Source organism: Pseudophryne corroboree, chromosome 4 (genome assembly GCF_028390025.1).
Source record: "Pseudophryne corroboree isolate aPseCor3 chromosome 4, aPseCor3.hap2, whole genome shotgun sequence".
Taxonomy (NCBI): domain Eukaryota; kingdom Metazoa; phylum Chordata; class Amphibia; order Anura; family Myobatrachidae; genus Pseudophryne; species Pseudophryne corroboree.
Window position 1 is genome coordinate 612129875 of NC_086447.1, and position 18365 is coordinate 612148239.

The window sequence follows — 18365 nt, forward strand, 5'->3', positions numbered from 1 at the left end:
TAAAATCTTATTTTTTTCCCATATGATGTTATGTTGTATTATGCTTTAAAACAGCAATGACAGGAAAACAGGTTTAGTTTAAAGGTTACGTTTATTTTTTAACCCTTCACTTTTTTTCAGAAATTGAAGACTATGGGGCAGATGTATTAACCTGGAGAAGGCATAAGGAAGTGATAAACCAGTGATATGTGCAAGGTGATAAAGGCAGCAGCCAATCAAATCCTAACTGTTAATTTACATATTGGAGCTGATTGGCTAGTACCTTTATCACCTTGCACATATCACTGGTTTATCACTTCCTTATGCCTTCTCCAGGTTAATACATCTGCCCCTATGTTTGGTTGTTATTTCTCATTTCTCAGAATAGAACATACAAATTATAATAGTAGTGCAAAAGACATAAAAATGACACTTTCAGATCCCAAGATTTTGAAAAAAATCCACCCCAATGGTAACTGATATCAAGGAGGACCTGAGCTGAAAATGTGGGGTAGATGTAGCAGTTTTTTTGTTGTTGTTTTTTTTTTTTGCTGCTTAAAAATATGAAGTGGATGTTATTCGGATATAACTCTGTGGTCCGTGTTCACTTATCTAGTGTGATAAGCAGACAATTCATACAGTGTGATTAAAATCTCTTCTAGTAAAGTGTGACTTTTTGTTAGTGCAATCGGTTCTGTAGCACCTCAGTTTGAAAACAGGCTGACAAAAATTCACAAAGAAATCCATATATATCAGCACTGGGAAACACAGGGACTTGTTCTTGTAGCTTGTTTCACTGGCATAGTAATCAGTCATGAAAATTGACCTTTTATAGATGGGATCAAGGTAGCTCCTCTTTAGTAGAGAATAAAATGTCTCATCTTAATAATACCATATGTTAAATTGGTGGTAAAATTTCCAAATAAATTGCTTGCATCTTGTATCCAGATCACTTTGTTGTGGATACTGCAAGTGTATCGAGCACCAGCCTGCAGCTAGCTGGCATTGGCACATTGCCTCTGAAGATTTTCAGATATCTTAAAGTCGTGCAATTGGTAGCTTTTGTACAGGCACCTGTAGCCCTGCAAAACAAAAAATGGACATCATTATATAAAAACAGTTGTGTGTAGAAAATCACTATTGATACGTGTTTAAATCAGTCTCGCTGCAAATATGTCTAGAAAAACGAATAGAAATATAACTGCAGAACTGCCAGCCTGAAATATAGGGGCAGATGTATTAACCTGGAGAAGGCATAAGGAAGTGATAAAATGAGATTTATGGTAAGAACTTACCTTTGTTAAATCTCTTTCTGCAAGGTACACTGGGCTCCACAAGGATTGGACAATGGGGGTGTAGAGTAGGATCTTGAACCGAGGCACCAACAGGCTCAAAGCTTTGACTGTTCCCCGAATGCACAGCGCCGCCTCCTCTATAACCCCGCCTCCCTGCACAGGAGCTCAGTTGTTAGTTAACCAGCCCAATGCAGTAGCAGGAAAAGAGGCGACAACGGTTAGTAGCCACATACACCACACTCTCACGACAAGAGAAGTGTCAGCGGCTAATGCCATACCAACCCAAAGAAGCTAAGTGCGTCAGGGTGGGCGCCTTGTGGAGCCCAGTGTACCTCGCAGAAAGAGATTTAACAAAGGTAAGTTCTTACCATAAATCTCGTTTTCTGCTGCGGGGTACACTGGGCTCCACGAGGATTGGACAATGGGGATGTCCTAAAGTAGTTCCTTATGGGAGGGGACACACTGTAGCGGGCACAAGAACCCGGCGTCCAAAGGAAGCATCCTGGGAAGCGGCAGTATCGAAGGCATAGAGCCTTATGAACGTGTTCCCGGAGGACCACGTAGCCGCCTTGCACAATTGTTCAAGGGTCGCACCATGTTGGGCAGCCCAAGAAGGTCCAACAGACCGAGTAGAATGGGCCGTAATGTGAGTAGGAGCTGATAGACCAGCCTTCACATAAGCATGTGCAATCACCATTCTAATCCATCTGGCCAGGGTCTGCTTGTGAGCAGGCCAGCCACATTTGTCAAATCCAAACAAAACAATGAGAGAATCAGATTTTCAAACAGAAGCAGTTCTCTTCACATAGATACGGAGGGCCCGTACCACATCCAAAGACCTCTCTTTGGGAGAGGGATCAGGAGAGACAAGGGCCAGAACCACAATCTCCTGATTAAGGTGGAACGGAGAAACCACCTTAGGTAAATATCCGGGACGAGTCCTAAGAACCGCCCGGTCACGGTGAAAAATCAGATATGGGGAACTACAAGACAAGGCACGCAGATCCGACACTCTTCTAGCAGAGGCAATAGCCAGCAAGAACGCCACCTTAAGGGAAAGCCACTTAAGGTCAGCTGAACCCAGGGGTTCAAACGGAGGCTCCTGCAACGCCTCCAAAACCACCGACAAGTCCCAAGGAGCCACAGGCGGGACATAGGGAGGTTGGATACGCAACATACCCTGAGTGAAAGTATGAACATCAGGTAAAGTCGCAATTTTTCTCTAAAACCACACCGACAAGGCCGAAATATGAACCTTGAGGGAGGTCAGACGCAGGCCTAAATCTAGGCCCTGCTGCAGAAAAGCCAAAAGTTTGGCTGTACTAAACTTGGAAGCGTCATAATTATTAGATGCGCACCAAACAAAGTAGGAATGCCAGACCCTATAGTAAATCCGAGCAGAATCCGGTTTCCGGGCCCGCAACACAGTTTTAATGACCTCTTCAGAAAAACCAATAGCCCTCAAGACAGAAGCTTCAAGAGCCACGCCGTCAAAGACAGCCGGGCTAGGTCCTGGTAGACACAGGTGCCCTGAACGAGGAGGTCTGGGCGTTGTGGAAGCAGAAGTGGACACTCTGACGATAGGCCTTGCAGGTTTGAGAACCAGTGCCGTCTGGGCCACGCCGGAGCTATGAGAAGCAGATTTCCTTTTTCTTGCTTGAACTTCCGAATTACCCTGGGCAGGAGTGACACCGGAGGGAACACGTACGGCAGCTGAAACCTCCACGGCACCGCCAGCGCATCCACGAATGCTGCTTGAGGATCCCTTGTTCTTGCTCTGAAGACCGGAACCTTGTGATTGTGTCGAGAAGCCATCAGATCTACATCTGGAAGACCCCACTTTTCCACTAGGAGTTGAAACACTTCTGGATGGAGGCTCCACTCGCCGGCATGCACGTCCTGACGACTGAGAAAGTCCGCTTCCCAATTCAGGACTCCCGGAATGAATATTGCCGATATGGCCGGTAGATGGCGTTCCGCCCAGCGTAGAATCCGTGAGACTTCCTTCATTGCTGAGCGGCTTCGAGTGCCGCCTTGATGATTTATGTAAGCCACAGTGGTGGCGTTGTCCGACTGTATTTGAACAGGACGGTTCTGAATTAAATGCTGGGCCAGGTTCAGCGCATTGAAGACTGCCCGCAATTCCAGAATGTTGATTGAGAGGAGAGACTCCTCCTTGGTCCACCGACCCTGAAGGGAGTGTTGCTCCAGCACCACGCCCCAACCTCTTAGACTGACACCTGTAGTCAACAGGACCCAGTTGGATATCCAGAAGGGACGGCCCCCTGCACAACTGTTGGTCCCGGAGCCACCAAAGTAGTGACAGACGGACCTCCGGAGTCAATAAGATCATGTGAGACCTGATCCGGTGAGGCAGGCCATCCCACTTGGCTAGAATCAGCCTCTGGAGGGGGCGAGAATGGAATTGAGCATACTCCACCATGTCGAATGCTGACACCATGAGGCCCAGCATCTCCATTGCCGAATGTATCGACACTTGCGGACGAGAAAGGAAGCAACGAATCCTGTACTGAAGCTTCAGGATTTTCTCCTGAGACAAGAACAACCGCTGGTTGTGAGTGTCCAATAGCGATCCCAGGTGCACCATGCTCTGAGCAGGGACCATGGAGGATTTCTTCCAGTTGATGAGCCACCCATGGGCTTGTAGAAACCGGACCGTCATATCCAGATGAAACAGGAGAAGTTCTGGGGAATTTGCAAGGATTAACAATTCGCACAGGTACGGCAGTATCCTGACCCCTTGACGGCGGAATACCACCGTCATCACCGCCATTACTTTGGTGAAGACTCGCGGAGCCGTTGTCAAACCAAAAGGTAATGCCCGAAACTGGTAATGAAAGTTGCCAATAGCGAACCTCAGGTACTGCTGATGTGACGCTGCTATAGGAATATGCAGGTAAGCATCCTGTATATCCAGGGAGACCATGTAGTCCCCAGGTTCCAAGGCCAGAACTATAGAGCGAAGGGTTTCCATACGGAACTTGGAAACCTTCGGGACTAGAAACAGCGGAGAATAGTACCCCCGGCCCCTCTGAGCAAGAGGCACCTGTACTACGACTCCTGTATCCAGGAGGGTCTGTACCACCGAATGCACAGTGTATGCCTTTGTCTGGTCCGACGGGACGTCTGTCTGGCAAAATCGATGAGGGGGTCGGTTTTTGAAGGCTATGGCGTAACCTCGAGTGACGACTTCCCGTACCCAGGCATCTTAAGTGGTCTTCAACCATTCCTGGGTATACCCTAGAATCCCCCAGGGGGAGGCCCGCCCGTCATGCAGCAGGCTTATCGGTCTTGGAAGCTGGCTGACGGGCAGCCCAGGCTCTTTTGGGCTTCGGCTTACCAGGTTTGGAAGTGCGGGCCTGCTGCTGGTACGCCTGACCTTTTGCTTTACCTGAAGGGCGAAAGGACGTACCTTTAGCCTTCGACACAGAAGGAGCGGTATTTGGTAGACAGGCAGTTTTGGCAGTAGCCAAGTCAGCCACTATCTTATTTAAGTCCTCCCCAAACAGAATATCTCCCTTGAAAGGGAGTACCTCCAGGGTTTTTCTAGAGTCCAGATAAACAGACCAGGATCTCAGCCACAATATCCGGCGAGCCAGGACTGACGTAGTAGAGCCCTTGGCTGCTAGGATACCAGCATCCAAAGTCGCCTCTTTAATATAGCGAGAAGCTGTGACAATATATGACAAGCATTGTCTAGCATGGTCAGAGGAGATTTCAGTATCTAACTCAAAGGCCCACGCTTCAATAGCCTCGGCAGCCCATGTAGCTGCAATAGTGGGCCTTTGCGCAGCACCCGTGAGGGTGTAAATCGCTTTCAGACAACCCTCCACACGCTTATCCGTAGGCTCTTTTAGAGACGTGACGGTAGTGACAGGCAGAGCTGAGGAAACCACCATCCTAGCCACATGTGAGTCCACTGGAGGAGGCGTTTCCCAATTCTTAGACAGCTCTGGCGCGAGGGGATAGCGAGCCAGCATTTTCTGGTGAGGCACAACTTCGTACCCGGGTTTTCCCAGGGTTCCTGACGTATATCCACTAGGTGGTCAGAGTGAGGTAAAACTTGTTTAACCACCTTCTGACACTTAAACCTATCTGGTTTCTGTAGAATTAACTTAATAGCCTCCACAAGATCAGGAACATCCACATGTGAACTACCCTTCCCATCAGCCGTATCTGAGTCAGAACCTGTGGGGTCAGTATACTTGCCGTCTTCATCAGAGACGAGGTGTCAGTGACAGCAGTGGTTTATGTGGAGACAAGCGCTCGCTTAGAGGACCCCTTGGACTTAGGCGAGCGATGGTCAGACATTTTAGTAGTCAGGGACTGGTTCAACTTCTTTAACTGAGCAGATAAATCGTCCGCCCACGGCGGGTTAGCTGCAGGGACCAACCGGCATTGGGGGTCCCATAGGGGCTGTTAGTTTATGAACTAGCGTATGCAGAAGCGTGGAAAAAGCGGCCCACGGTGGCTCAGTATGTGCCTCCGTTGCTACAGTCCCACTGGGGGGCAAGGAGCCCCCAGAACGATAGCTCAAAGCTGCTATATTCTACTTATATGGATCTGTGGCTTCAGCAACACCGGCAGTGTGTTCAGCCCCAGAACCGTTACCCTCAGAAGCAGACATTATATACTTGCAGAAACAAGAAAAGATTCCTCTTTGAGGCGCAGCAAAAGAGCAGCAAATAGATGGTACCTGATAGATCACCAACCTATACAGATAGTACGTAATAAGAAAAGGTACAATCTCACTTTTTGCGCTCCAAATGTCCCTTCACTTGGATAATCCTCACATCGATGATAGAATATACATGAAACAGAAAATAAAACACAATATAGTGTAATACTGTATGTGAATAAAGTTCTTTTCCCCTGTGCAGCGGAGACTATGAGTGATGGAAAACAGTCCCAGTAGAGACCAGACGTCCACCTTCTTATGGGATCACCCGAAATGGTGTGATGATAACTTGACAATAGGTTCTTACATGTATGCTTACTTGTAAAAATGTAGTAGAACACCCATAAAGGTTTCTTTAGAGGAGATACTTTTTCCTTTCTCTTTACACCATATGGTATGGATGAATACCACTCGTGGAAATATAATGTAGAATTAAAAAAGGGAAGCCAAATTTTAAAACAAATTACAAACAACCAATCGTACCCAGAGTGGGAAACAGAGATGGATTTCGGCTGACAAAGTTACATCCGGATATAACAAGGTCATATGCTCCCCTCAATGAATACACTGGTAAAGGACTTCAAAGTAACACTGTATCGACACGTTTCGACGCTCTGCGGCATCTTTATCAAGATAAAACAGTGTATTTAACACTGGTGTGCAGCATCTCATGTCTGGTCAGCTGAATGCTTTTTTAATTCTACATTATATTTCCACGAGTGGTATTCATCCATACCATATGGTGTAAAGAGAAAGGAAGTAGTATCTCCTCTAAAGAAACCTTTATGGGTGTTCTACTACATTTTTACAAGTAAGCATACATGTAAGAACCTATTGTCAAGTTATCATCAATAAGAATTGGTTTAGAGAGAAAACCTGACCTGCGCCCATGCCCTGGTGATCTAGTGGGATCGCCTGTATCTACAGTGTCCACCGCCAGCGCGCGCGCAGCCCGCCTCCCACTGACCGCGCCGGATCACGATAAAAATCCAGGTCCCGCAAGCGGGACCCACTTACCACCTCCCGAAGCGTGGCCACGCGATCCTGGAGAGCCCCAGCCGTGTGTGTCTACCGTGAAGAAAACCAGAGCCTTCGCTGTAGGTACCCGGCAACCAGGGCTCGGGAGTGTACAGCGCCGCTGGGGAGAGCTGGAGCTGCAACAGTGAATGTCACAAGACATTTACCACCACTGCTGCCCTTGAAGTCTTCACTTTTTACCTCATAAAAAGCTTTTCTTAGGGCTGCTTGGAGCAGCCCCTCTGTTAAGTGCCTGCTTACTGCAGCACCAACTTACAAAACTGAGCTCCTGTGCAGGGGCATTCTGGGAACAGTCAAAGCTTTGAGCCTGTTGGTGCCTCGGATCAAGATCCTACTCTACACCCGCATTGTCCAATCCTTGTGGAGCCCAGTGTACCCCGCAGCAGAAACCAGTGATAATTGCAAGGTGATAAATGCACCAGCCAATCAGATCCTAACTGTTAATTTACATATTGGATCTGATTGGCATTTATCACCTTGCACATATCACTGGTTTATCACTTCCTTATGCCTTCTCCAGGTTAATACATCTGCCCCATTGTTCACAATGTAGACATTTATTGTACAGTAAAACCATGCAGCTCACTCTAAGCCAGTGTTTTTCAACCACTGTGCCGTGGCACACTAGTGTGCCCTGAGCAGTCTCCAGGTGTGCCGCCATGGAAGCAAAGCCAAGCCCGTCAGTGTGCTGCCACTACTGAGGCTCTAGAACGATCAATACTGGTGGGTTTAGTGGTTACAGAGTCAGTTCTAATTTTGGACCTGGACAGTGGCCCTCATTCCGAGTTGTTCGCTCGCAAGGCGAATGTAGCAGAGTTACACACGCTAAGCCGCCGCCTACTGGGAGTGAATCTTAGCTTCTTAAAATTGCGACCGACGTACGCGCAATATTGCGATTACAAACGAGTTAGCAGTTTCAGAGTAGCTCCACACTTACTCTGCCTGTGCGATCATTTCAGTGCTTGTCGTTCCTGGTTGACGTCACAAACACACCCAGCGTTCGCCCAGGCACTCCCACCGTTTCCCCGGCCACTCCTGCGTTTTTTCCTGAAACGGTAGCGTTTTCAGCCACACGCCCCTGAAACGCCGTGTATCCGCCCAGTAACACCCATTTCCTGTCAATCACATTACGATCGCCGGAGCGAAGAAAAAGCCGTGAGTAAAAATACTTTCTTCATAGTAAAGTTACTTGGCGCAGTCGCAGTGCGAACATTGCGCATGCGTACTAAGCGGATTTTCACTGCGATGCGATGAAAAATACCGAGCGAACAACTCGGAATGAGGGCCAGTGTTAGGCTCTTCTGCCGTTCTCACATGTGGCTCAGGCATTACCTATGGAGAAGCTGTGACATGACATCCTAGGGACACGCAATTGCACCATGCATCACCATTATATTTGAGTGTGCCTTGGCAATATTTAAATCTTGTTCAGTGTGCCGCGAGCTGTAAAAGGTTGAAAATCTCTGCTCTAAGCAAATGGAATATTTTTAGACAAGTGAACTGTACATGTGCAAAAGTCATAATTATGTAAGCTTGTACTGGCACTATACTACACAGCTAGCCAGATACTTTACAATCCTGAATCTCTTCCTGAGCGATCAATGTCTTATTTTGCCATATACTGTAGATATTTGGTCAAACTTGTTAATATCTGGCCCAAGGAATCAGCAACAGGATCACATCCAAGGTCATAAAAGTCTTATTTTAGTCAGAAGATGACTGTACAAAAATGACAATGGTCATTTATTGAATTCTATAAGGCTATTATGTAAAGTGTCTAATATTACAGTGTATGTGGCCAGCAAGAGAATTCAATCTATACATCAGTGGTCTGCTTTTTACATTTCCATTTATGCTACTTTGGGGGGTATCATATCAGCTACAGTAAAACACTGGTTTTTTTTGCAGTTTTTCCTGATGGTTCACAGATTTATTTATTTTTTTACAGGCTATCCTATTAGATCGCCCATAAAAAAAGCCTGTTCAGTGAAACCTGTGTGTTTTCGTGAGAAACAGCCTCGACTTGAAGATGGGGCTGTTTCTGGGGATTTGGCTTTGCCTGCCCGACGCAAGTGAAACAAAATCCCTGCTAAGCCGTAGCTCACGCTGGCTTATCGGGGCTAATAGGATAGCTCCTGGTGAGACCTTTAGCCACGGTAATTTACTGCGGCTAATAGAATACTGCCCTTTGTGTGAACTTAATTTAATAATGAACAAAAGGGGGTTATATCAAAGAATGGAGAGAAATAAAGTAGAGTAGAGAGAAAGAAAGCACTAAACAGCTACTAACTGGCATTTTTCAACACAGCCTTTAAATGTGAGAAAGAAGCTGATTGGTTAGTGCTTTATCTCTCGCCACGCTTTGATAAATGTACCCTTTAAAACTTAGTTATAAGGTAAAGTGGGAAACAAAACAATGTATTAAAAAAAAATATATATCAATGAGCCTTACCAAGTTCTCCGGCCATTTTCACCAAGGCTTTCTTATCTACTGTGAAGATGGTCCCATTAACCCTAAGAAATCACAAATGTAAAACAGGATGCACGTTACATTAAGTACACTTTAATAATGCAATGTTGCTGTTTTGTAAATTTCTCAATACATAACAATTAAAAGTCAAATATTGTATAGAAAACTAATTCATAAGTTCTCAAAACTGCTTTTGCTGTTGTATTTCATAGTTAACTAATGCAAAATCAGATTTGTATTTCTTACACGTCCTAGAGGATTCTGGGGTTCACATTAGTATCATGGGGTATAGACAGGTCCACTAGGAGCCACTGGCACTTTAAAGGGCCCCATACTCTACAACGATATGTCTGAGGCTGAAGTCGGATGTCATTTCCCTTAAACTCCCCTGTGCCCTTCTCAGGAGTGATTCCATACGATTTGGTACTTTTGTGTTATTTTTACATCAACGATTGATGAAGCCGCTATACATCGCATGCAATATATCGTACGGCATACAATTGTACCATGAGATATATCTGATGGGCTGGATAGAGGGCTACAGGGGCTAGGAGTATCCTCAGAATGCAAATCAGATTTCCCTGTGATATATCGCATGCGATGTATCACATGCACAAAAAACACACTTTTTCCAAACAATTCCGATATGTCATTATTGCAGCACCAACGACCTAGGGGATCTTATCCAACAGCCACGGGGACGCGCATCAGATTGGATACGATCTAAAACACATATGATTGTATACGATTTCATACAATATATCAGACAGATATTTCGGAATTGTATGAAATTGTGTAAAATCGTACTAGTGTATGGGGCCCTTTAGAGTTTGAGAGTGTGAACTGGCTCCTCCCTTTATGCCCCTCCTACTAGACTCCGTTTAGAAAATGTGCCCGGAGGAGCCGGTCACAGCTAGGGGAGCTCCATAGGAGTTTCTTTAGTTTTATTTTTTTCAATAGAGTTTAGGCACAGGGAGGCTGCTTCGTCAGACTAAGGGGGGGGGGGAGTAGTGTCCGCCCTAAGGGGTCTGAGCCACTATCTCCGCTGACAGGAGAGCCGGTGTGAAGATGGCGGCAACAGGGTAGGGAGCACAGTACTACTGTAACTGCGCTCCAGGGCTCAGCGGTACTTGGTACGGCGCTGTGAGGGGCGCCCTGAGCCAGCGCCTACACCCTACACTGGTCGGCAAGCCTGTCGGGGATCCCAAATCACCGCTAGCATATACCTCAAGCCAGTATAAATTCAAACCAGAGCGGGCCCAGCAGCGTTCAGCGCCATCTTTCCTGCATGCAAAGACGCTGACCGGGAAGAGCTGTCCCTCCACATCAACTCCAGCTGCCTTGTACGGTACCAGGGGATTGTAGCAGGGGGAGGAGGCAGTGTAGTAGACTGTGTAACCTATTAAGGTGCACAGTTAGCGCTGGTAAGGGGTGTCCTTTATCTTAAAAAGCGCTGTGTGTGGCTTGGCTCTAAACTCTGTCTCTCTCTTGGCATTTTTGGGGGGAAACTTGGTCTGCCATTTCCCTGTGTATGTGTGGGTGCTTGTTGTCTCACAAAACGCCATGTCTAGGGACTCTGTGTCATGCTACAGAGGATATGTCCTCCCATTCCATGTAATCAGGATTGCTCTGTTTTAGCACAGATTCCAATAAGAGAACCTGAGTGGTTAACCTCTATTAAGAGTATGATCTCTCAGATTTCTACTAGGGTAGCACAGAATGAAACTGCAACTCAGGTTTTACAGAACTCTATGGCTGTTTAGTCCGGGTTGGCACCTTCAGGGCCCCATGGCACTCACTCTCAAAAACGTGCTCTTGCCCACATTATGCAAGATGACATGGATACCGACTCTGACACGGTAGACAGTGATGGGGACGTGCTGAGGGGGGCAGCATCTCTTGCAAAAGGGGTGCAGTTGATGATTGAAGCCATTAGAGATGTGTTAAATATTGCGGACGCAATACCTGAGCAGGTTGAGAAGGCTTACTTCACGGACAATAAGAAAGACTCGCTAACCATTCCTGCGTCTAAGGAATGAAATGCTATATTTGAAAAGTCCTGGGAAAACCCAGAGAAAAAATTCCAGATCCCAAGAAAAGTTCTGGTTGCTTTCCCCTTCCCTGAGGAAAGAAATGGGAAAACCCACCCATAGATGACGCATCTGTATCCAGACTGTCAAAGAAGGTGGTTTTACCTGTCCCGGGTTCTGTCGTATTGAAAGGAACTGTCTGATTGCAAGATTGACACTACGCTCAAATCCATATACATGGCTTCGGGGGCGATACTACGGCCTACCATTGCCTGTGCAAGGATTTCTAAAGCTATAGTAAAGTGGTATGGCATGTTACTTGAGGAATTGGATACAATGGATAAAAGGGACGTTGAATTGTTCTTATGTAACATACAGTTCGATGGCTGCAGGGATATCTTCCATGTCTGTCTCAGCTTGTAGAGGACTCTGGCTGCGCCAATGGACTGCCGACAAGGAATCCAGGAAAGACGTGGAGAACCTACCCTACACAGGTCAGGCTCTATTTGGGGAAGCGCTAGATGCGTGGATTTCCACGGCAACTGCGGGTAAGTCACCTTTTCTTCCTTCAGCTGCGCCTGCTACGAAGAAACCCTTTTCTTCAGCTAAGTCACAGTTCTTTCAGACTCCTGAATCAAGAAAGAGTAAACCGCATAACACCTTCTTTAGAGGATGGCGGGCAAAATCCAAAAAAAGCTGCTACTGCAGGCTCCCAGGACCAGAAGCCTGCTTCTGGTACATCAAAATCCTCAGCATGATGGTGGACCGCACGGCCTGGAGGAAGGACCGGTGGGGGCGAGGCTCAGAAGGTTCAGTCACATTTGGGTGGCATCGGGCCTCAACCCCTGGATACAAGATATTGTGTCCCAGGGGTACAGGCTAGAATTTCAAGAGGTCCCGCCTCACCGTTTCTTTAAATCAGGCTTGCCAGCTTTGCTGGCAGACAGGGCGATCCTACTGGAAGCCATCCATAAATTGGTAGGGTCACAGGTCATTGTCCTAGTCACACCTCATATGCGCAACAAGCATTACTATTCAAACCTTTTTTCGTGGTACCTAAACCGGATGGTTCGGTCAGGCCCATTTTGAACTTAAAAGTAAACCCCTTTCTGAGGGAGTTCAAATAAAAAATGGAGTCTCTGAGGGTGGTGATATCAGGTCTGGAAGAGAGGGAATTCCTGGTTTCCCTGGATATCAAGGATGCGTACCTCCACATTCCGATTTGGCCGCCACACCAGGCTTATCTCAGGTTTGCACTGTTAGACAGTCACTATCAGTTTCAGGCACTGCCATTCGGTCTCTCCACGGCACTAAGGGTGTTCACCAAGGTGATGGCAGAGATGATGGTTCTCCTCCGCAGACGGAGTGAACATAGGGGGTAATTCTGAGTTGATTGCAGCAGGAACTTTGTTAGCAGTTGAGCAAAACCATGTCCACTGCAGGGGAGGCAGATATAACATGTGCAGAGAGAGTTAGATTTGGGTGTGGTGTGTTCAATCTGCAATCTAAATTGCAGTGTAAAGATAAAGCAGCCAGTATTTACCCTGCACAGAAACAAAATAACCCACCCAAATCTAACTCTCTCTGCACATGTTATATCTGCCTACCCTGCAGTGCATATGGTTTTGCCCAACTGCTAACAAAGTTCCTGCTGCGATCAACTCAGAATTACCCCCATAATTCCATATCTGGACGATCTGCTGATAAAGGCGTCGACCAGGGAGACCATTGCTCTCACGACTCGTCTGCTCAGGGAACATGGTTGGATCCTGAACCTTCCGAAGTCACATTTGGAGCCGACAATGAGATTGTCTTTCCTGGGGATGAGCCTCGACACGGAAGTGCAGAGGGTGTTTCTACCGGAGGAAAAGCATTGGTGATTCGAACAATGGTCTGGGATGTCCTGAAGCCAGCCTGGGTATCGGTTCCTCAGTGCATTCGCCTTCTGGGGAAGATAGTTGCCTCCTAGGAGGTTCTACAGTACGGAAGATTCCATGCTCGATCCTTCCATTTGGATCTCCTGGACAAGTGGTCGGGGTCTCACCTACATATGCACCTGAGGATACGTCTGTCACTGAAAACAAGGTTTTCACTCCTCTGGTGGCTGCAAATGTCTCACCTTCTGGAGGGCCGCAGGTTCGGGATTCAGGACTGGATCCTTCTAACCACAGATGCAAGTCTCCGGGGTTGGGGCGCAGTCACTCAAGGGGGGACCTTCCAGGGACGGTGGTCAAGTCTGGAGGCCGGCCTACCTATAAACATTCTGGAACTAAGCCGTCTACAACGGTCTTCTCCAAGCGGCTCATCTTCTGCGAGATCGAGCCATTCAAGTGCAGTCGGATAATGTAATGACAGTGGCTAACATAAACCGACAGGGCGGAACGAAGAGCAGAGCTGCAATGTCAGAGGTAACAAGAATTATCCTCTGGGCAGAAAAACACGCGTTGGCGCTGTCAGCAATCTTCATTCCAGGAGTAGACCACTGAGAAGCGGACTTCCTCAGCAGACACTATCTCCATCCGGAGGTGTTCACGGAGGTAACAGATCTTTGGGGTGTACCTCAAATAGACATGATGGCCTCTCGTCTCAGCAAGAAGCTTCGGCGGTATTGTTCCAGGTCAAGGGACCTACAAGCCGTGGCGGTGGACGCCCTGGTGACTCCGTGGGTGTTCCAGTCGGTGTACGCGTTTTCTCCACTTCCACTCATTCCAAGGGTTCTAAAACTCCTAAGGAGAACAAAAGTTCAGGCAATCCTCATTGCTCTGGACTGGCCAAGAAGGGCTTGGTACGCGGATCTTCTGGATCTACTGCTAGAAGAGCCAAGGCCTCTCCCTCTTCAGGAGGACCTGCTGCAGCAGGGGCCGTTCGCTTATCAGGACTTACCGCGGCTACGGTTGACGGCATGGAGGTTGAACACCAGATTTTAGCTCAGCATTCTGAACAAGGTTATTCCTACCCTAATACAGGCTAGGAAAGGAGTAACATCTAAACATTACCATCGTATTTGGAAAAAATATGTCTCTTGGTGTGAATCCAAGAAGTTTCCTACGGTGGAGTTTCAACATGGACGGTTTCTCCTCTTCCTGCAAGCAGGTGTGGATATGGGCCTGAGGTTGGGGCCTATAAAGGTCCAGATTTCGGCCCTATCCATTTTCTTCCAGAAACAGTTGGCTTCCCTCCCAGAGGTCCAGACTTTTCTGAAAGGGCTTCTGCACATTCAGCCTTCCTTTGTGCCGCCTACGGCGCCTTGGGATCTTAACGTGGTGTTACAATTCCTTCAATCGGATTGGTTCGAGCCTCTACCGGAGGTTTAAGTTTCTCACGTGGAAGGCTGTCACTTTGTTGGCCTTAGCTTCTGCTAGACGTGTGTCGGAGTTGGGGGCTTTATCTTGTAAGAGCCCCTACTTGATCTTCCATGAAGATAGAGCTGAGCTCCAGACACGTCAGCAGTTCCTTCCGAAAGTTGTGTTGGCATTTCCTATCAACCAGCCTATTGTGGTGCCAGTTGCTACTGACTCCTCAATTTCATCAAAGTCCTTGGATGTTGTAAGGGCTCTGAAAATCTATGTGAAGAAAATCGGACTCTATGTTTTTCCTGTATGATCCCAAGAAACTTGGGTGTCCTGCTTCTAAGCAGACAATCTCTCGCTGGATCAGGTTTACAATCCAGCATGCGTATTCTACGGCAGGATTGCGGTGTCCTACATCTGTTAAGGCCCACTCTACTCGTAAGGTGGGTTCTTCCTGGGCGGCTGCCCGGGGTGTCTCTGCTTTACAGCTTTGCCGAGCGGCTACTTGGTCAGGGTTGAACACGTTCGCTAAGTTCTACAAGTTTGATAATTTGGCCTCTGAGAACCTGAAGTTTGGTGAATCAGTTCTGCAGGAGCCTCCGCACTCTTCCTCCCGTTCTGGGAGCTTTGGTATATCCCCATAGTACTAATGTGGACCCCAGCATCCTCTAGGACGTAAGAGAAAATAGGATTTTAATTACCTACTGGTAAATTCTTTTCTTGTAGTCTGTAGAGGATGCTGGGCGCCCACCCAGCGCTTCGTGATCCTGCAGTTGTTACTTAGTTCAGTACTTCTTAGTTCTTGGTTAAGTACTGTTTTGTTACTTGGTTAGTAATATTGCTCAGCCGTTGCTGATGTTTCAAGCTAGTTAGCGTGGTTTGCCTTGTGTGTGAGCTGGTGTGAATCTTGCCACTATCTGTGTAAAATCCTTCTCTCTAAGTTGTCCGTCTCCTCTGGCACAGTTTCTAGACTGAGTCTGGTAGGAGGGGCATAGAGGGAGGAGCCAGCCCACACTCTCAAACTCTTAAAGTGCCAGTGGCTCCTAGTGGACCCGGCTATACCCCATGGTACTAATGTGGACCCCAGCATCCTCTACAGACTACGAGAAAAGGATTTACCGGTAGGTAATTAAAATACTATTTTTTCAGGTAAAATAGGACTTTTTTTTTTTTTTTTTAGTTTTGGGTCTCAACCTTTCCTCAAGTACTACTGTTTTATGGATCAAAAGGAGGCGAGAGCAACTAACAGCAGTAAGCCTCTGTAGCTCGAGGACCACCACGGAGTTCAATCATGTACAGTGGAGACAGGTGGGATTGGTCTAAAACTAGTGGTCTCACACTAGGCACAGGCCAGCCAGAAGGGGACCACTCTTGCCAGAGCGATAGCAGACTACATACTGGGCCCAGGGGGAAGTGCGGACCTCCACACAGTAGAGCATCTCCTCCTTTGATAGCTTAAGGATAGGAACTGTGGTAGAAAGTAGGTGCAAGTGTGATACAGAGACAGCAGGCAGAAGAAGGGTTGAGTGGGCTAGGCCTGGTATACTGAAAAACATTGGGAAGAACAATCAGAAGCAGGAGTAAAGACAAGGAGATACACAGAATTCTGAGAAGCAGGAAAAAGGCAACATATGCTGCTGGCAGCAGCGGTAAGATGAACAAAACCTACAGGAAACCAGAGGTGCTGCAAGGCTACCATTTATAGGAAGAGCAGGTGCAGCAGCGGTGAGAAAGGAGAGAGTGTGCTGTAAGTCATGTCCGGTAGTCGACAGTCACACACAGAGTCTGATCAGAAAAAACAGCCTGGACAAAATCCCTGGCATAGTCTATTTCTGAGCTCATGGAGCTAGCTGGGTGTCCACTGGTTGCAAATTAAGGTAATTTTCCATTCACTTTTGCTACTATTTCAGCGAATGGCCTCATGCTTCAGCGTGTGATTGACCAGGAATTATCTGGTCCATCAAAGACGCTGTGGCTTAGGCAAAATGCTTGCCAAAATCAGGGCAAGGATTTGTTAAGGTTTTCTCTTTAGAGAAGATTTTAGAGAACACTTCATTAACTATGGGGTGTATTCAATAGCTGTCGGAAGCTGCCGTCTTGTCAGAAAGACGGCTGCTTCCGACAGAAATAGGTCGGAAGGGGTACCGACCTATTCATTAGAGGCAGTTTTTACCGACAAGTCAGGAATTCCCAACTTGTCGGAAAAAAACACGTGGATCGGCGGAATAGCCACCAATCTGTGAGCTTCTGTCGGAAATGGGGCCAAATCAGACAGGTTTCCACATAACATATATTGAAACCATATATATTGCCATATTCACATAATACACTTAAGCTCCTCCATGTGTCGCTCCAGTCAGCACCCTCCTGTGTCACTCCAGCCAGCCCATGTGTGACTGTCACTCCTGCTAGTACCCTCCTGTGTCACTCCAGCTAGCTCCCCCATGTATCACTCCTGCCAGCACCCTCCTTTATCACTCCAGTCACCTCCCCCATTATGTCTCCCCTGCCAGGATCCTTCTGTGTCACTCCAGCCCACCCTCATATGTCACTACAGCCCAGTATCTGGCTCCCTCCGTTTTCAGTCGCCATAGTGCTGCTGTGTGTCTGGCTGGAGTGCACCGGTTTCCAGAATCTATTGTAGTCAGGTGACTTTGAGTGCTGGAAGCCACATTTGAATAAAGAAAGAGCCGCAGGCGGCTTAAGAGCCACGCATTGGCCACGGCTGCTCTATACCTTCATGCTCCCGTGTCCTCCAGTAGATTCAGAGAAAACAATGAAGGGGTCTATTCATGAAGCAGTGAAATGAGTGAGTCAGTGGAGAACTTGCCCATAGAAACCAAACTCCTCTGTATAATTTTATAGTATGCAAAGTGTGTTATTTCAATGCTGATTGATTGCCATGGGCGGCAACTCCACTGGCTCACTTCTCCTCACTTTTCACTGCTTCATGAATCCTTAATGTACAGCTGTGTCCCCATACATCTAGCCTAAATTTGCCATGCAGTACGAAATGCCTGGTGTGAGTGAGCCGACAGGCCCGTAAAACCTCACTAGCGTTGGCATCTTTTTTTTTTTGCTGGAAAATGCATCTTCATAGCAATGCTAGAATGCACTATGAGACAGTGCTGATTAATTTGATATGCAACACTTTTTTTTATCTGTGTGCAACTGAATCTGTATACGAAGTACAATGTACATTGGCGTGGAAAAAAGCCATGGCCGATGTATCCTAGCACTTCATATACAAATTCAGAGACTCAGTCGCACATAGATATACAAGTGTCACATATCAAAATAGCGCAGTCTCCTGGTGCCTCCTATTTGGATTGCATTGCGACTAAGACACATTTTCATTAAACAAAATACAAACTAGACACCCGACGCTAGCAGAGTTGCACGAGAACTGGAGCGCCAAGAGGCGCTTTTTGGTGCAACTGCAGCAATGATGTATGAGGAAAAATCTGTAAATATAAAAAACCGAGATTTATGGTAAGAACTTACCGCTGTTAAATCTCTTTCTGCGAGGTACACTGGGCTCCACAGGGAATGACATTTGTGGTG

At 47.1% G+C, this 18365-nt stretch overlaps 1 protein-coding gene across 2 annotated transcripts in view; it reads right to left on the minus strand.

Moving 5' to 3' along the window:
- Positions 1-301: 301 nt before the first annotated feature.
- GNPAT (glyceronephosphate O-acyltransferase) overlaps positions 302-18365 on the minus strand; it is a 255633-nt gene continuing 237569 nt past the window's right edge. For both annotated transcript variants that reach the window (XM_063917641.1, XM_063917639.1), the window contains exons 15-16: positions 9464-9525; positions 302-1061 (exon numbers count right to left, since the gene is read on the minus strand). In XM_063917641.1, coding sequence (XP_063773711.1) covers positions 1018-1061; positions 9464-9525 — 106 coding nt within the window. In that variant the 3' untranslated portion in view covers positions 302-1017. The remainder of the gene's footprint in view (positions 1062-9463; positions 9526-18365) is intronic.